Source organism: Anolis carolinensis, chromosome 4, assembly GCF_035594765.1.
Source record: "Anolis carolinensis isolate JA03-04 chromosome 4, rAnoCar3.1.pri, whole genome shotgun sequence".
NCBI lineage: Eukaryota > Metazoa > Chordata > Lepidosauria > Squamata > Dactyloidae > Anolis > Anolis carolinensis.
In genome coordinates, this window is record NC_085844.1 from 216,483,358 (window position 1) to 216,504,263 (window position 20,906).

General features: G+C 38.4%; 1 protein-coding gene across 1 annotated transcript in view; it reads right to left on the reverse strand.

Moving 5' to 3' along the window:
- e2f1 (E2F transcription factor 1) overlaps positions 1–20,906 on the reverse strand; it is a 32,011-nt gene that overhangs the window by 7,570 nt on the left and 3,535 nt on the right. Inside the window, exons 2-5 of the mRNA XM_016993409.2 lie at positions 8,431–8,521; positions 6,608–6,827; positions 4,265–4,417; positions 623–737 (exon numbers count right to left, since the gene is read on the reverse strand). Of these exons, the coding sequence (XP_016848898.2) occupies positions 623–737; positions 4,265–4,417; positions 6,608–6,827; positions 8,431–8,521 (579 nt within the window). The remainder of the gene's footprint in view (positions 1–622; positions 738–4,264; positions 4,418–6,607; positions 6,828–8,430; positions 8,522–20,906) is intronic.

Genomic DNA, 20,906 nt, shown 5'->3' on the forward strand with positions numbered 1-20,906 from the left:
GTGAGAAGAGCTGGGGTACTGTAAATAAATAAATAATAAATGAATTTATTACCCAGCTCTCCATGCAACCCAAGGCGGAGTACAACATAGTTAAAAGATAAAACACTTAATAAAAACATACAACAAAATATACAGAGGTAAAATACACTGATCAAATGCAGATTAAAATTAGCAACTTAAACTTGACTCATCATCTAGCATACTATATCCTATTGAGTCAAACAGCCTCGAATTGGGCTGTCCCCTTCCATCTGCTAATATGTAACTGGACTCTAGCTGCCTGAACAATTTAGGTTCAGTTAGTAAACTATTCCTGTCATTGTATTTGCTCTATATACAATTATCAGAATGAGACTGATTTAACTGAATGTGAAATGTCCAGGATCAATTGTATATTTTGTATATGAATAGTCAAAGTGGATTTTGGGGATGTGTAGATCTCTCCTGGTTTTATGATCCTCACACGTTCTTAACCATATCATTGGTTCAAAATGGGTTGCAACTCAGTCAGCTACATTTTACTCTGAGAAAAAGGTGGTCAAGCAGATCCATATGATTTGGTTTCTAAAGGACCAGTGAAGCAGTATGGCCAGTGTAAATATGGGAAACCAAGAAAACGTACCTCTGCTGGATCAGAGACTTGCATCTGTGTCTCTGGAGGGGCTTTGATCACCATCACCAACTGCTCAGATGGATCTACAACGCTGCGTAAGTCTTGGCAAGTCACATAAGCTGAAGTGTTCTCAGTCAAGTTTTGTAAGAAACTGGATCATGGTCCACAGCACCCAAATTCACTGCTGCAACTGTATATGTACTACCACCACACTTAAATCAGAAGGTGCTGGAAAACAGTTATACTAATACCTAAGACTTCCCTCTGCAACACAGAATTTATGTATGTACTTGAACCAGTAGCAGTTGCACTTCTGGCTTGAGTGAAAATTCCTCATAACAAGGAATAAATTCTCCTTTCCTTCTGAAACACGGACTTTGTACATCCAAAAATGTGATTTTTTTTGCAATTTCCCCTATTTTAAGATATCTACATGATTATTTAATTGTTTCAGCACTATAAAGGCCCTATTAAGATATTCTCCACCTATAAATTTCTTGACATGGGTGCATCCACACTGTTGAATTAATTCAATTTGACATCACTTCAACTGTTAAGGCTCGGTGCCATAGCTGTTGTCGTTTGGTGAGGTGCCAGCACTATTTAGCAGAAAAGGTTAAAGATCTTGTATAACTACAAATAACAACAACAACAACAACAACATGATCAACTGCATGGATTTTGGCTCAAATATCTGATTAATCTACACAGAAAAATGGCCCAACAGTTCAATGAGATGCTGCAAAAAGGAAGTATCAGTGAATGGTTAACAACTGGGAGAACATATCTGATACAAAATGATCCGGCAAAAAGAGCAGCACTAGGAAACTACAGGCCAATAATGTGTCTGCCCACTATCATAGCTGACAAAATTCAAGACTATCTTGAAGAAAAGAACATCTTGCCAGATGAACAGAAAGGCAACAAATGGAAAAGCAGTGGCACAAAAGACCAGTTATTAATTGACAAAATGATTCTGGAGAACTGTAAAAGCCGAAAAACTAATCTTCACATGACGTGGATTGACTACAAAAAGGCCTTTGATTCACTCCCACACAGCTGGATCATCAAGTGCCTGGACACCATCGGGATTTGTAAAAACGTTGGCACTTTTATTGAAAATATGATGAAGCACTGGAAAACTGAACTGTTTGTTGGAAATGAAAACTACTGACTTGTCAACATCAGAAGAGGAATTTTCCAGGAAGACTCATTATGCCCACTGCTTTTCATTATTGCCATGATCTCTTTTTCAACAATTTTACAAAAAACAAACCTTGGTTATCAAACATCTAACAAATCTGATGTACATGGATGACCTGAAGCTATATGGGAAAACGGAAACTGAAATCGAGTCTCTGACTAACACTGTCAGAATCTTTAGCGTTGATATCAGCATGGAGTTTGGTCTGGAAAAATGTTCGACAGTGGCATTGAAGAAGGGAAAAATCATTGAAAGTGAGGGCATAAATATGCCTAATGACCAAACGATAAAATGTCACCAGCCAGAGGCCTATAAATATCTGGTCATACTACAGCTGGACAGCATCAAACATGAACATGTAAAAACGGTAGTCAGCAAAGAATACACTCAAAGGGTCAGAAAAAAATATCAAAAGCAAGCACCATCAAGGCCATAAACACCTGGGCCATACCTGTCATATGATATACTGCTGGCATTATAAACTGGACGCAGGTGGAACTAGACAATTTGGACAGAAAAACAAGAAAACTCAAGACCATTCATCACTCACTTCATCCTTGCCGTGATATCGACCGGCTATATCTGACTAGAAAATCTGGTGGCAGAGGACTCTTACAAGTAAAACAAACAGTCAAAGAAGAACATGCCCTGACAGAATATGTAAAGGAAAGTAAAGAACCTGCTTTGATTGAAGTCAAAAATCAGAAACCCCTCAAAGCACAGCAAAGAATCTGTACAAGAAAACTGCACTACAAACTAGAGCTGACAGCTGGCACAACAAAGCATTGCATGGACAGTTCCTTGACAAAATTGAAGGAAAGGTTGATAAGGAGAAGACCTGGTTATGGCTCATGAATGGAACACTGAAGAAGGGGACAGAAGGCCTGATTCTTGCAGCCCAGAAGAAAGCCATCAGAAAAAATGCAATCAAGGCCAAGATCAAAAAATCAGTCAGTGATCCAAAATGCAGATTGTGCAAGGAAGCTGACGAAACTATTGATCATATCCTCAGCTGCTGTAAGAAAATCGCAGACAGACTACAAACAGAGGCGCAACTATGTAGCCCAAATGATTCACTGAAATTTATGTCACAAGTATCACCTCCCAGCTGTAAAGAACTGGTGGGATCACAAACCTGCAAAGGTAGTGGAAAATGAGCGTGCAAAAATACTGTGGGTCTTTTGAATCCAGATTGACAAAGTTTTGGAACACAACACGCCAGACATCACGGTTGTGGAAAAGAAAAGAAAAACCTTGGAATATTGATGTTGCCATACCAGGTGACAGTCGAATTGACGAAAAACAACAGGAAAAACACAGCTATTATCAGGGCCTTAAGATCGAACTGTAAAGGCTCTGGCATAAACCAGTACAGGTGGTCCCGGTGGTAATCGGCACACTGGGTTTTGTGCCAAAAGATCTCAGCCAGCATTTGGAAACAATACACACTGACAAAATCACGATCTATCAACTGAAAAAGGCCACCTTACTGGGATCTGTACACATTATCCGAAAATACATCACACAGTCCTAAACACTTGGGAAGTGTTTGACTTGTGATTTTTTGATATGAAATCCAGCATATACATTTTGTTTGCTGTGTCATGCTCTGTCTTTGTGTCAATAATAATAATAATAATAATAATAATAATAATAATAATAATAATAATAATTTTATTTCTTGCCTGCCTCTCCTCACGGCTCGAGGGGGATTAAAGCATTACTAAAACATAAACAAACACATAATCATTTTAAAACACTTCACAAATCCCAGGAGCTATGGCAATTACAGCTGTAACTGTAAATATACATGGTTTTACACTGTTTTTTTATTATTGTTTTATTATTATCTCAAATGTTTATTATTATTTTTTCAGTTCAAAATTTTGAATTATTTATTGAACATGATTTTATTTTATGCCACAAAGAAATCTTACGGTACAGGATGGGAGCAAAATAGATTAGTAAAACAACCAATTTACAATTGAATATAATAAATAATAATTAATGGGGACAGCCACTGCTCCAGGATATGCACATGTTCCAACGCTGTCCTAAGGCAACGTTATCCAGCACAGAGGGCGGCCTCTGAGGTTCATTATCAGGAACAGGTTCAGTTACAGAGCTGCCACACAAAAATCAACAACAAACATCTGACTGACTCACCATCAACCTTCGCGTACTATGGTTCTCACACCCTGCTCCTCCTCCACCAGGAATATTCGGTCTTAACTGGCAGGGATTTTCCATCAACTCACAGGGTGGGGAAGTATACATTAAAACAGCAACACCCAGTTCTGGAATGCCAGGAGGGCAGCTACCTGTTTGGAAGCTGGAACTTGTGCTGCTCTCAGCTAACCCTGCAGAAAGGATGCTATTAACCGGTTTCACACCCTCAGACTGGTTAAAACCACCCACTCCTCCTTCAATCTCTCCGCAAAGGATATTGCTTGTTCTCCAGGTCCTCCGTGAGGAGCTTGAACTGAGTTGTACACATCTGAATGAGGGTGTCCAGCTGCTGTTCTGCATCCTGAAGATCCTGGAGCTCCTTCATCAACCCATGACAATTGCTGGGGCCTCCCACTGTAGACCTGCTACCCCTAGGGAACAGAAGAAAACAAAGATGAAGAGATCATGTTCCATGACCTGCATTCACTTGCTGACTCAAGTATCCAAGCACAAAGGAGGGGCAAAAAGCATTTTACCAGCATCCATTTTGTCAAAATGGATTCAGCACCTGGGTGCCTGCCCAAATGGGTAGAAAACAGGTTCTACAAGCAGAACTTGCAACCAACCACTGTACTGTGATTTACTGGTGTGATTCCAGCCACTCCATTTCCCACCCCCTGCACTTCCCCTGCAATTCTGTGGCTATGAAATATGGTCAGGTGAATTTTGCAGAATTTTCCCTTTAGGGTTTCCCCTCCCTCAATTTTTGTATAGCTCTGCAAATCCTAGCATTCTCTAAGTCTGCTTCTTCCATGTGGCTGCTGCTGCTTTGGCTATTTACACAACTGAACCCAAAGCCTGAACAATGCAAAAAGATGGGATGGTGGACTGCTAAGGGGTTTATTTGTCCTTTAAAATCTAGCCATAAAGCAACTGCCTATCATCAAAAGAAGACATTTACCTCCCGATTGTGGACAGATGTGATTGTAAATTTGTACGACATAGAATCATAGATTTGGAAGAGACCCAAAAATCCCCTTCTGAAGAATAAAATATGATAAACGTCTTTGTTATTGTATGGACTTGCCTATGTTTCTATTATTGTCCACAGTCTTGTCAATATAACAAGCTTTTGGTAAAACCATGATCCCTGCAGTTTTTATATTCCTATCTCTTCATCTAAGGCTCATTGCAACCCTGATGTGTAACCCTGACTATGCTTAATGGTGGAAGTACACACATAAATGAAAATCAGTGAAGCTGCACTAAGTCCAATACAGTAATCATTCTTCTCCCCTAGACTGATATGACCAACCATTTTCATACAAATGTTTTCATTTAATTTATATCTTGTTTTTCTCCTGACACAGGACTTAAGAGAGCTCACAGCAAGGTTAAAACAAGATACAGCTACTAGATTTCAAAGATAATCTTTACAAATCTGTTTACCAATGGTATCTCACTCTATGTGGGCTAAGTAAAATCTATCATGCTAAAATGGTCTGATGGAGATACAAAACCGCAAAAGCTAATTTTGGCAGGAATTTTTTTTAATCTGGAAGATTTAAACTTATTAAAATTTGTATCTCAACAGCTCTGGCAGAAAAAAATACTCCAACAACAACAACTTGGCTAAATAAGAACCTTTAAGTTTCACATTAACTTTTTATAGGCCAGAACTGAATTATCAACAGAACAGACAATTTACTGATAAATGGGTCTGATTCAATTCATGGAATGGAAGACTTAAAGAAAATATGTTTACTTTATTTGGTTTAATTTTGTATGTTTTACTGTCTTAGTTTAGATTTGTACTTAGATTTAAAAAAATAAAGGGTTTATAAAAAGCTATTATGAAAACCTAGCCCTCTTTCCTTGTTGAATATATATTAATAAGGCTGTTTAATCAGCTACAAAAATTAACTAAAAACCTGTAATACAAAGGTCATTTTAGGAGGGGAAACCCTTATCATATTAAAACAAACATTAATTTGATACATTGTACAAGCATTTAAAAACACAACAATAAAACAAAAACCACAATCATCCCATGGAAAGGCCCTTAGTTGTCAAATGCCTGATCACTGTCTCTTGGTATCCACTGGGCTTTGGTTCCAGGACCTCGCATTGATATCAAAATCTATGGATACTTAAGTCCTATTATTTCCAATACTATAGTAAAATTGTGTCCCTTACAGAAAATGGAAAAACCAGTATTTGCTTTTTTTTGGGGATTTTTGCTGTTTGAAATATTTCAAGCTGTGGATGATTGAATATGTGGAGGGAATTCCACAGACTTGGAGATGCCACCAAGAAGACACTATGTCTTCACTAAGTGTACTGGTGACAATGGTGATCTAAACAGATCCTTAGATTCAGACAGGGAGATACAGTAGTTCAGATAATCTGCGTATAAACCATGCAGGCTAGTTAATTTATTCAGTGGCAAACAGAAAGTTGTATTTCTGTTAACCATCTTATTATACAGTAGGAACTACAAATGGGTATTTCTCCCAAGAGAAAAATGTAAAGGAATGGCCAAGGATGTGTCTTGCAAGTAATGGAAAGAACTTCCCTATCTCTGCCTGCAAGACATAAACCAACTATACTGGTCTACTTACAACCATTGGATATGGTTCTTGGATTTCTTGGTGATCAGCTGGATTCCCTCCAGAACGTTTGTGATGTCATAGATCCGCCTCTTCTGCACCTTCAGTACGTCTGCGGCCCAGTTGAGATCCACAACACCATCAGGAGATTGGCTCAGCAGCTCCAGAAAACGCTTGGTGGTCAGATTCAAAGAGGTTTCATAACGGGATTTCTCTCCAGGAGACTTCACCCCTTGAGATTAAGGAGGACTTGATTACACCTCATGATATGTCTGAATAATGTCATGATATGTCATGATAATTCAGCACCTACCCTGCTGAATTATGGACCTGTCTAGCTACATCATGAGACCAAGCTGCTATGTCATGGAGTGTTCTGTCTCAGAGCATAGATTATTTCCTATTCTCCATGCTACTTTTAGTGAGTATACAAAGCTTCATAAACTCCCCCTTCTCTCATGACAGAAGAGGGTCTGGTGGTAACAGGCACCAACCTTCATGCTAAGTAAACCTCAGCACTTCAGTTCTGAAATTGTGGAAAGGAGCAGCCAAGCCATTTGCTGGTGGTAAAGGACATGAATAAGAGAGTTCACACAGAGAGCTCGTCCACCAATAAAGTGCCTCTAAGGAAAACTAGATCTTTGAAATCACTGTAATTGCACATATCTCTGCCTCTTACATTTCTTAAGAGAAGCAAAATATGATAGATCAGGATGGGAATTGTGCGGTCTTCCAGATATTGCTGAACAATATGGTGAACAGTGTGGGATCCTGGGAGCTGCTCTCCAGAAACACTTGGAAGGTGACAAATTGGATGAAGTGATAAAAGTGTTATGGTGCTCCTTGATTCTGAGATTTCAACTGCCATTGCCAACACGGTTTCAGGTCACATCTCCACACACCTTTACAGATAGAAACTTGCTTTTCTTGGCAAGAAATCTCAGATCTCAATGTGAGAAAGTCAGGGTTCAAAACATTTGCCATTATGTAAAAAACCACCAATAATTTTTAAAATCACATATTCATTTTACCAAGCATCCAAAATAAGATACACAGTAGTGCAATCACATAATTATACAAATAGCAGTGGCCCACCTCCTTAAGCCCCTGGCGGTTTTTTAATTTTGGTTAATAGGGAATAGTTGGGTCTCCATATAGTTTGGATTACAACTCCCACGGTCCCTTACTTCTGGCCATGCTATAAGCGAAAATATTCAAAGGGCGAAAGGTTAGCCAGCATCTGATTTAGGTGGACAGCAAGTTAATGGCAAAGGGAAACTCAATGTCCTCACTGGATGACATAGCAAAGCAGGTGTTAATCAGGGATACAAAGCCTGCAGTTACTTAATCATGCAGTTATTTATTTTAACAGCTCTGAAATACAAATCACTGTGCTCTCTGTGACACTGCATTCCCTGCCCCAGTTCTGTGGGGCTGCAGTGGAAGTAACACTCTGAGAAAGCTCTTTTTTTGGATAAGCTGGAGGGGGGATTCTGGGATCTAGTATTCAAAAAAAGTAACACTTCCAAGTTTTACCATCTTAGTAGTCCACAGAAAACTGACCACTAGTCATAAATATTGCTGCGACATGGATGAGAAGCCGGAATGGACTTACAACTGCATGCTCTTGATCTCCCCTATGCACACAACATGTTGCACATCACTTGGAAGACAATTTCCTTAAAGACAATTTCATCCCTGAGTTTAATGAAAGTAGAAACTGAGCTCATCCAAAGATTCTAAAGCTTCCTTAATAGTCTCTGCTTCTAGACCCACACACTGCCCAGGTAGAAATTGAGGAGAAATGTAATGAACAAGGGCTTTCTTCTGCCTACCTTTGACAGCATTTCTTGCTCTTCCTCGGTTTCCCTGAAAGCTCTCTGCGATGTACTGGTGGTCGGTCTCCAAATTTAGCTTCCGTTTTACCTGAAAGGGAAAGAGAGGCCTTTAAAAAAAAGACACCAAACAACAGAAGTGCTTCAACTTCACAGCTCTAATGGCAGCTAAAAATGAGGGAAAGAATTACAATACAATTTTATGTAAGGGGCTATTAATATAGTACCCTCTCTAGTGGGTGTGTGCTCTTAAGCCAGTTTCGACTTATGGCAACTTTAAAATCAAACAACAGGATTTTCTTGACAAAATTTGTTCAAGAGGCAGTGCCCTTGCCTTCCTCTGATTTGCTCAACGGGATTCCATAGGTGAGAAGGGATTTAAACCCTAGTCTCCAGAATCATAGTTCACCATTCAAGCCACTATGCCACTGGTGGTACAATGCAGTCCACAGGAGGCATATAGCCTCTCAAAGCCTTTTCTTTTGTTGTATCCCTGATCACCTGAAAGCCTCTAAGTAATTTTTTCCCAGCCAATAAACTGCAATTCCTGGAAGCCTTCAAAAGCTTTGATAGAGTAGACTGTCCTTCAAAACATTCTCAGTCATTTTGGCAACATTTTTTGGCTCATTGTCAACCACTATTCAAGTCAAACATTGGTCCCTGAAAACTACTGTAACTATCCAAGCCCTGTCTTCTCTAAAACACAACACAAAAAAAATACTGTGGTAGCATAGTAGCAGCAGTGAAAAGTGTTTGGAAATGTCACTTCCAGAATCCCACAGCTGACACTTCTACTGGACGAGAATCCTCACTTTGCCATGAAGCTCACTGGGTTATCCTGGACTAGTAACAGTTACTACATTAGTAAGCATAATTATGAGAACATGAGCAGTATGAAAACCTATGTTTGCCATGAATGTCCTGGGAAATACACAGGATATAACAGAACAGAATTTGGGTAGGGAGGTTTGGAGACCATCCAATGCAGGGACCCATAAACTATAAATAGTCCACTAAAGTCACTTTCCATTTTCTGTTTTCAGTCCTAATGCTTCTCAGAGACCCTCCCTTCTCTGGGACCCCCTCTTCCATTTATTAGATATGCAGATTGTAGATTTCCAGAAATTTGAAACTATGGGAAAACCAAAGTCTTTTCCATTTTATTAAGAAATTTGCAGAAAATTTATGTATCTGTGTGGGAGGGAGGAAGCTATAAGTGCCCTTTTCAAACTTGAAGTCAGTTATTGTGGGAACATAAAATATTTAACCTTTAATTTGGTTCAGCATAAAATTATATTTGAAATGTTAAAAATACACTTTATTTGGAAAATTGTTACAAATGGATTTTAAATGTTTTTTTGTTACAAACTGAACTGTAAGGAACCTCTTTGATTTTGTCAATTTATGAGAAATATTTTAAAAAGTAAAAAGGGGATAAGAAATTATCAACACTTGTAAAAGAAAGAAAGCTTTGTCTCTTCTAAATCTTCAAGTTTCAAACAGGCATAGACATTGATTCCCATCAAAAAAAGAATTGCATTATTTCTATACTAGAATATTATAAACTAACGATCTTCCTGTTTTTATCAAGTTATTATATATATATAATTTTGGGGGGAAATGTACAAAAACTTTAAGACTTTATAATCCTAAAATAATATATTCCATATTCAAAATATATGCCTTAAAAAAAGAAAAAAAAGTTTTCAAATATGTTTCCCCTCATTTTTTGTTCTCAGTGCTGCACTTTAGGCATGGGATACACAACCTAGACTGCCTTCTGAAGGAGCAGGGAACAAATCTTTACTCTCTGTGAGAGTTCTTCATGTATCTAAAAAGTGCTATTTTTAATGTGTTTACACTTTTAGTCATTCCAGCAAACAACATTCTCAGGCTAGTTTACAAGGGCGTAAAAATGTAAGCTATAACATAACAAGAAAAGGAAACAACACAAGAAACACAAACAAGGCAGTGTACAACAAGTCTAGAATAAAACTACTAGAAGAAAACAAAATATTTTCAAAATCAAGCAATGAAGAAGACTAAAAACTAAAATAATTAATGCAATGTTTGGGGGAATTGGTGCTGAAAATACCTTGATGTATTTTCTACCTTGGAAAAGTACAACTAAGGTACCATCACTGAAAAGGCCTTCTCACTGCACTCACTCAGACTTTTTTTGATAAGGTTTGCAGATGACTCTACGCAGGTAAACATAGGAGGACCATTGAATACTTTCAAGATTAAAATAAGAATTCTGAACTGGACCTAGAAATGAACTAATATACCAGTACAGATGGCAAAGCACTAGCATAATATGAAATTGTCAGCCAAGCCCCAATTAACAGTTTTGGGCCTCTAACAACAGTGAATCATCCAAGAGTGTCTATAAATTACCTAGTAGGAAGAGTGCAACCAGTTCCAGAACAAGATGAACATCACTTATCTCGATAGTTGAACCATCTACAAACAGTACCTTCATCTTGCCTGGACAAAGTCTGAGCTTCTAGGCCCTCATCCAGTCCATTGTCCTGGATTGGTTCAGAGTGCCAACAGACTGCCACATTGCTCCTGAATATCACTGCGGCCAATACACCAGACGTCTCAATTCATAGAAATGAACAGAACAGCTTGGACTGACATCTGAAAGTTGTCATCATCCAGACGCTTGAACCTCGACACCTTTCTGGATATAGGATTGGCATTTTCTTCATGGATTGGGTACCGAGAGAGCCCTTGTTTTGTTTCTGTACTTTAAGACTTTGATAAATAAAAGGTTTTGAGTTAAATTTCTGCAACCACCTCTGCTGCTGCCCTACACAATTTTTAATAGGAACTTTGATAGCCTTCATGTCTATCCTGAGCTGTGATCTGTTAAGTCAAGCTCACTCAGTGGTCAAATCTTTGGGCGCTGGGAGGAAATCAAACTAGCAGAGTGCTTAGTCACACTCATGTTCTTTCATGAAGGTACCTGTTGCATAGATCTCTAGGGCAGATGGATTGAATGGAGATGGGGAGGAAGAGAGAGCAGGGGTAGGATGATGTATTTCCCAAGAAACATCCCACTGGGGTCAATGCTGCACAATGCTAATTCAGCACTGCTTGTCTAAGGATATCCTTCTTTGGAAGCAGTACAGTCTGCACCATACAACAGCATGAACCAGTAATCCTAAGAATCAACTGAAACAGCTCAAAGTAGAAATGGCATAAAGCATAAGGTATTGACAGTATGTAGAACATGTGCAAATTGAATTTAGGTAGAAACAACAAGCTTGTTCCGAAAGAGATCTGTCCTTCAAAAGGGCAGCTACTCTTTTCAGATAAGACATGGCTCAGGAAGCTGACTCAATTATTCACTGCTTGATACTCTGACAACATAAGATCCTTTGACCACAGCATATTGCCACCCTTCCTTTCTTGCAACATCAGCTTAAAGTGACAAAAACAACTGTTCTGCAAACCCTGTGTAAAACTAAATGTTTTTATATTGAAATGATACTCCAATAGTCAATGCCATGGTTGGTTGAAACTCCGCACGGTTTATTAGTACAGTGAACAGATTTGACATATTGCTGTCCAAAGACACTCTAGCAGGGGTGGGGAAAATAGGATGTTGACTGCAACTCCTATCAGTCCTTAACAGCAGTCAATGGTGTGGAGTGTTGCAGTTTAATGTTATCTGAAAAGAGGTATGTTTCTCATCTTTATCCAATAACACAAGTACCGTCAACAGAAAATGAAAGCAGGAATAAGTATATTGAAGGATCATAAATTAGCAAGCAAAGCTTTTCTTTGTTGTAAAACCAGTGTTTCTAGGAGTCCTGGATAGAGAACTATGGCGATAAGGCAATTAAGCCAGTTTAGATCTGCAAAGTAGACATGCTCTATGGATGCTTCCACAAGTGATGCCAAAAATGCCTTTTGAAGGCAGGCGCGAGTTGGAACTAGTGAGCGCAGTTACTGGAGCACAAAATGCATTAAGACAATCATTTTTAACTCAGTCCCAAAAAGTATTGCTTTTAAACGTGAAAGATCTGTTCAGTCTCCAAGAGCATCTTCCTGTTCCTGTCAACAGAAATTCATTTATGGCACAATGGAATGCTGTATCCAGAATAAGTTTTCCTAGATGGCAACAGCCACATTATTTCTATAGGAATAAATACATCAATGTGTCAGACCACATAATCATAGCACAGAAAAGAGAAATCTAGTTAAACAGGCCATTGGTTTTTAAAGGTGCATGGCAGAAGTGTCTTTTAATTGGCTGCACTTTTATTTTGTGCTTTATATGTTTTTGAAAGTTTTAATAAATATTGTAATATCTATGTAATTAAAAATATTTTGTGCAGTATATTTTGACTGTTTTTTTTTTAAAAAAAATTGTATTGTAATAATAATATAATATAACTTTATTTTTACCCTGTCACCATCTCCCATAGGGACTCAGGGAGGCTTAGAAAATAGCACACAAAATAGCACACATAAAAGACACAATACATAAAATAAAATACATCAACATGAAAACAATAACATTATATGAACCAGGTATATAAATGGGATAAAACAACCTCTATTAAAATAGAATCAGTTAAAAGATCCATGTAATCAATACAGATGTTGTGCTGGGTACCATATTAGAAGAAAGGCAGATTAAAAATCAAATAACTAAATACATTTAGGAATTTTGGCTTTTTTAGGTCTTGCCTCTTAGGTATAAGAACAGGGGAAAAAAGAAAATATATACTTAACATTTTATTATGCCTCTGCCATTCAACTCAGCTATTCAAATTTTTGAGCAATGCTGGAATTGCTGGGCTAAGAAAAGAACTTCAGTATGCAAACCCATTTACAAGAACACTTCAATTGTTATGTCCAGTCCAGACAGACACTAAAACAGAACCCAAGGGTCATATTACAGCATGTTTTCATGATCTTCAGAAATGGTGTTGCAAAACAGTGAGAGAAGGAAATATGGGAAGAGGAAGAAGGGAAAAAGAACCAAAACTGGATTTGATTTTATAATACTGTATATTGAGTTCTAATGGAAGGGGAAGATTTCAGTAGAACTGTGGCTCTGTCAGGTTGAACAATTCACTACTGGACTTTATTCATTCTGAATAAAGCAGGAATATCCTAGGCATTTCTTTATCTAGCTTCCTACAAATATACAGGCAACATCTAAACCTGTTGTGTTGTGTTTGCAGCCAAAAAAGTTGATGCTGAATTTCCAAAAGTTTTAAAAAAAACACCTTGGAATATGAAATAGGATCTATTCACTCTCCAATTTTCCTCATTTCCTATCTACAAGTGCATTCTATGCCATGGATTATGCAAACCAGGTTCTGGGACACTGGCACCTTCTACCCATCCTAGGCCATGCCCTCCAGCCCACCCCACAGCTTGTGTACATCCATGTGAAATGGGTGGGGAAGCCAGACATCTTCAGCCCTTCCCCAAACAACAGGCACCCCAAGGAGACGACACAAAGTAAAAGCTCATTACAAATTCCTGACCCAAACAGTAGACCCTACAGTTAAAACAAAGACACGACTGTAAAGCAGCCGCCTACTGCAGGCCCCCTCGACAGAAAAGGCCTCTGTGGGAGAAGGATGTCAAACTAGCAGAAAGCTTTGTGCGCATCACCTCCCTTGCGCTGCCTGCGGAGAAAGAGCCGCCACAAGGATGGTGAGGGTAGACCACCAAGCCCCTTGCGATGGATACGCTCCAACAATAGTGTTGGCTCTCCCAAGGGTGGACAGTTAGGAGGAGGAGGAGGATGGACCCTCACATTATGGTCATAGACAAATGGAGCTCCCTTTTTTTTAGCTCAGCAGCTGTCTCATTATAGATGACAGTAAGACATTTAAGTGTCCAAAGCCCATTTCCTTAATCTTCCATAAGCCAGTCCGATTGAGAAGGCAAAGGAAAAGGCCTTATTTGCCAGTTCAGAGCCTTAAATTGGAGAGAGGGTGAGAAAAGGGCTCTCTGCATCTATTGTCACAAGTACTGGCTGGGATATCCACTCTATGCCAGAACTGCACAATTTTGTGCTACTTTTAATTCATTATTTTTATGTCAATATTTATATATTTAGCTTATATCCCATCTTTCTCCTGATGAAGTCTACAGAGGAGGCTTAAATGCACTTAAAGGCACTAGATCTGATTTGATCTTGGAGGTTAAACAGGGTCGGTGTGGTTAGTATTTGGATGGGGATCCATGACCCAACTATTGTAGGCTACCTACTGAAGTAACTGCTAAAACCACCTTTGAGGATTCCCTGCCTAAGAAAACCCTATGAAATCCATGAGCTCACCATAATTTAACAGGTAACTTGAATGCATACACATACACACATACACTTAGCAGAAATTCAGTTGGAAGAGTAGTAGGAACTATTATCATTATATGCTGATTTTTCTATCCTGAAAGAGACTCATGAACTTGGAGATGCATTAACAGAGAGGCTGTGCTATTTGAGGAGATGTTTATCATATAGCCTTGATTAAGACTGTGCCTCTACTGAAAAAACGTAATCACAATGGAAAAAAATTCAGATGAGCAGGCGAAACCATAGGTACTAAAGCCATCTGTTGAAGTGAACATCTCAATTACTCTTTGGACAGCAAATCCCAGAATCACCAACCAGCATAGGTAGTAGCTTCAATGGGATGGGAATTTTTGGAATTCCAATTGAAAAAAGATATAGAAAAGGGCAGCTAAGTCATAATAAGAAGTGATAAGACTTAATAGCTCTTTTTATACTTATTCAGATGTCCCTCTCTACTTGGTTTTCATTGCTTAGCAATTGGAAGAGTCAACAAAGGGATTGTTCATTTTGGATTTGATCCTTGGGATGGAAATGGACCCCTGGGATGCTGAGGTGGAAGTGACCACTATCTCCTGGTATTTTTTATACAGGGGAAAGGGAAAGCCAAATGAAGTAAGATCATGTAATCTAGACTTTAAGAAAGCTGATTTCAGTAAGCTTGTGGAAGCGCTGGTTGAGGACCTACGGTCAGAAATGTTCGAAGGTAACAGAGCTTGCGAGGGATGGACATTTCTTAAAGAAGAGATGCCAAAGACATTTTAAGGAAGAAAAGTGGTCATTTGTCTAAAGAAACCAGGGTGGACAGATAAAAAGGGATTATGTGGAAGAGGACAATCATCAAAGAATGAGGAAGATGAACTGTCAGTATTTGTTGGGAGATAATCAGACAACCTAAACCTGAAAATTATCACTTGCTTCCTTGAGAAGTTAAAAATAACAGAAAGGGCATTTGGGGTTATGTTCATATCAGGAGAAAGAACAAGGAAATGCTGGGAACACTTTGTGGAGAAGTTAGTAAAATGAAAACAGGACAAAAGAAAAAAGGGAACTACACAACACATTCTTCCTACCAAAAAGAGTGTTAAATCTGGTATGATCAGAACCAATAACACAGTAAGGGGAACAAACTAGCCCAAGAACCAGTCAGTTTGACACAAATACAATGAACCTTGGTATCAGCTGGTATTTGGTTTCAGACCTGCCTGTGAATACCAACAGTTCATGGATGATCAAGTTTCATTATATATAACTAGCTGTGCCCGACCATGCGTTGCTGTGGCAAAGTGGTGGTGGTATTGGTTAAAAATTGTTGTATAATTTTTATTTGACGTTATTTGCATTTTTTTATTAATTTTATTGTAAGTTATATTTTTATTTATTATATTTTATTATTTTCTTGTATTATTTTTAGTTATTTTCTGTTATTATAGTATTTTATTGTATTAATTTTTTAGTGTTTTTTATTATTTTTTATTGGGTTGCTAGGAGACCAAGTTAGAGGAGCTTAGCCTTCTAACTGGCAGCAATTGGATAAAAGCAATTATTCCTCTCTCTCTCTAATTAGGACTTTATTTTTCTTTTTTTGTTGTTGTATCATGTGGATGATGGGTTGTGTTGTCAAATTTCGAGGTTGGGGGGCCTGTAGTTTTGTTGTTTTGTGGGTCGCCGTGATGCCATCACTCTTTTATATATATAGATGGTGTAATAAAATTGTGTCCCTTATATAAAATTGAAAAATCAAGATTTGTTTTTTAGATCTTGTTTTTGAAAATTTCCAAGCTGTAAATGGTTGAATTTTTGGGATATAGAATATGTTGGATACAGTGAACCAATTATTTCAGGAAAGGTTCGGAGAGTGCTCATCAATGACTACTCTTAATCTTCGTTAGAACTGACTTGGGGAATGTTTCAGGGTTCTGTCTTGAACCCAGTGTTGTTCAATGCCCTTATAAATCACTTAGACGATGGAACAGCAGGTATGCTGTTTAAATTTGTAGATGGCACCAAATTAGGGATGGGAAAATATAATCCAGAGAATATGGATATAATTCAAAATGATCTTGACAGATAGGGGACTGACTCAAGACTAACAAAACCAATTTCAACAGGAATAAATATAAGGTGCAACATATAGGCAGAAAAACAGGCAATCCCAAAGTTATAAACAAGATAGGTTCTGCAGGTTGTTTTTCAGTTGAATTTGGATAGCATAGCGAAGGGTTAACACCCCCGTGATGTTTGTTTTGCTGTCTGTGTCCCTCTTCATAAGATTACACCTCACTTTCTGTCCCTGTAATAATTGGATTTTGAAAATTTTGGTTTGTTGTTGAAACAAGGATTGGTGATAAAGCTTCACCCTTTCCCTGTGATAACTCTTTTCAGGAAAGAATTTCCCTTCCTAGGGGTAGGTTTTTCTCACTTCCTATGGTCTCACCCTTTTCTTAACTATGAGTTGTTTTTAAGTCGGATGTTTGTAACTCGTGGACTGCTTGTACACAAATATGGAATGGGTGACATCTAGCTTGAAAGTAGTACACATGAAAAGGATCTACAGGTTGTAGCAGACCACAAGTTAATGAAATCCCTGGCTACATTGATAGATGTATGGTTTCCAGAGCAAGGGAGTTAATTGTGGTGTTCTATTCTCATCTGAAATACTGTATGTAGTTCAGGGAGCTATTCACCATTCAAAATACCAACAAGTGAATGTGTCAAGGGAATGGAACCATGATAGCTAAACTTTTGGAAACCAAGCCTTATGACGAATGACTTAGGGAGCTAGGAAAGACTGAGAAGTGACTTCATATCTGAATGGATGACACGTGAAATATGGGAAAGCTTCTCTTCTGTTGCTACAGAAACTAGAACATGAACCAGTGGATTCAAATTACAGAAAATTCCACCTAAATATCAAGAAGAACACAGTAAATTGCCTTGAAGGGTAGAGGACTTTCCTTTGGATATTTCTGAACAGAGCTTGGATGGCCTTCTCTCAAGGAACACTCCTGATTATCTAGCTCTTATAGTCCCTTTGATATGTACTAATACATGGGACCCCAATATCATCCATTCAGTCATCATGCCAGTTCCAGCTGTTCCCTGTCTTGTTGCATTTGGTGTGACAGATGCAAAGAAAGGCCTAGACACATACACACTATCCTAGTATACAGTGATAAAGAGTCCCCGTCACACTGAAATCTATATGGGTACATCTCTTCACATGTTGGTTTTCCTTTGCAGACACTTTGCTGAACATGCAGAGTGCATTCCTCCACTCTTTCCTTTATGTGCCAAAAGCCTGAAGAGGAGAAACACTCAAGAGGGCTTTCCTCTGTCAAATGTTTTGCCGGCAGAACCAAAGTGACTTCCATGATATCTCAGTTTCACATTCAAACAATGCCTCGTTTTTCTTACCAATATTTTAGTACCCTCATGCAACTAAACAGTCACATACACAATATTTACAACTTAAACTAGAGGGATATAAACCATTGCAGAACACAGAGTTCTATCTTTTAAGAGATAATATGGCCTCAAGATGAACAGGTGGGAAATACCCACAGATTGATGCCCCTCAACATCTGCTGTCTGAAGCAATTAATAGAGCCAACCCTGAGAGGTGGTCAATGTCACATGGTGTGGACAGCACTACACAAAGAGATACCACCTTTAAATTGAGCACTGGTCTGCACAAAAAAACTGTTCAACCCAGCTTTGGCTTAATTGTCTTCCTTAGTATCCACCCCTTTGGTACTGGAACCTTAAATTATTTCTTCATGTATTAGTACAAAACAGCTGAAACTGCTTTTCTCTTCAGTTCCTTATTTCTTTAAACATGAAAATATTATAACATGATGAAGATATAATGACTGCTTTTCCTACATTCTGTATTTTAAAAAATTACACAATTATTGAAAAGTTGGTTTTATTGTTATATGTATGATTTATTTGTATTATTTTAACACGTTGTGAGCCACTTTGGGTCCCGTTCAGGAGAAAAGTGGGATACAAATAAAGATTTATAATTATTTGATACACAACAAGATTAGTACACAGCAAACAAGATCACTATGCTGGCTGTTGTATTGGATCACACGTCAGACACTTCCCAAGTGTCTAGGACTATGTGATGTATTGGTGAATAATGTGTGCAGGTCCGAGTACGGTGGCCTTTTGCAGCTGACAGATGGTAATTTATATTAATATTAATAATATTTATTAGTAGTAGTAGTATTATTAGCCACAACTGGCATTTCCATTAACTCCTGAATATATGTAAACATACATGTCCAACTGAGACTAATTGGAAAAATTGTTTTACACTTGCAATTTCTCTCACAGTACATTGTTTCACTAGCTGGATATAAAAGAAGAGAGTGCTAGATTGTTACTACATTGGGGGGGGGGGGGGCAAGGACAATCTTATCCTTCCCCAGGCCTTCCCATCCCATTATATTCAATTAAATATTGCACTGTTGTATGCCTTCAAGTTGTTTCCAACTCATGGAGGCCCTAAAGAGACCTGAGGATAAAAGTGTATGACTTGCCCAAAGGCTGCATCTACATGAAAGAATTACTGCAGTTTGACACGGCTATTGCTATGAAATGATGGGAGCCATAGTTTGGTGAGGCCGTAGCACTATTTGGCAGAGGATAAAAACCATGTAAAGCTACAACTCCCATGATTCCATAGCATGAAACCATGGCCGTTAAAGTGGTGTCAAACTGTATTAATTCTGCAGTGCAGATGCGCCCAAGATCATGGCCAAGTGGAATTCAGACCCTGTTCTCCAGTGTCATAGTGCAATGCTCAAACCATCACCCTGCTCTTCTCACTGGCTACGTACCTCAGAGTATTTTGTTGCAAAGAAATAACGCACAACACAAACAAACTCCACAATTTGCTTTTGTTAATTTAAGAACAGATTGCACATAACTTGGGCCTTAACATCCTGTAACAGGAAGTTAAGCTGCCTCATTAACAACACTTACAGACTACTGTTTTGAAATGATGGCAGGGGAAGAGCAGAGAGGCCTGTTTGTAATCCAGAAAACTTGCCATCAGATCGAAAAGAATTGAAACTATCTTTCTGGGGTTCAAACGCCAGAGTGTTGTTTCCTCCTGTCATGCAACTTTTGCAGACTGGCCCTTCTAAGTTAATCATTTCTTTGCATGCTCTCAAGAGCACTATCTTTGCCCTTCCTGCAGGCCTGCTACATATGCCACGTTGAAGAAACACCAATCCAGTCTGTTTTGAAGTTCTCCCCACATCCTTCCCTTAATTACAAGCATCGGGTGAGTCTTCACCAAGCCACAGGGGTTTTGACAAACAACTCTATCAGTACACAAATATAACTACTGACCCTGTTCTTCTTGCTGGGCCTGAGAAAACTAGACAGGGATCTGCTCCTGATAAAATGGCACACTATTTAGGATTTTCGTGCTCCTGCAGAGCTAAATAGAATTAACAAACCAACTCTTACAAAGGAGTGCTGGGGGATCTACCAAACTGCCCTTTTAGCCCATCTCATATCATTATTTTATTACTATTAATTATTAATATCATTAATAAGTTAGAATAGGTTTCAGAGGACTTTGCATGTTCTTGCAGGGCTTCAAGGGACTAGGAAGAATGGACAAACCGACTCTTACAAAGGGGAGCAATAGAGAAGTGATCTGTAAAGCTACCCTTTTAGTCCTTGTCATATGATATTGTTATTAATATTTTGTTTTACTGAGATAATAAACCGCTCCATTATCCAGGTGTAAAATGTAAACATTATCATTTGGGATGTTCCAAAAGAGTTTAACCTTAGGCCTGTCTTTTAAGACACCATCAAACCACAGGCAGTTAAAACAGTGTCAAACGGCACTCATTCCAGTGTAGAGACACCCTTCCACCCATCTGTTTTAATCGCCTTATATAGGGTGGGTCAAAAGTCATGAAGGGGTGCTATCTATACTGTATATAATACTATAGCATTCAATGAGATTTGGGGCTTTTTTACATTTAATGCAAATGTATTTCTTATGTATGACACTATAGTATTAGAAATTAAAAAACCCCAAATAAAGGAGTTATTACAGATAAAAATTTCTTTGTGCAATTGAGCCCACCATGTATCTATGTATTTTAACTGTGTT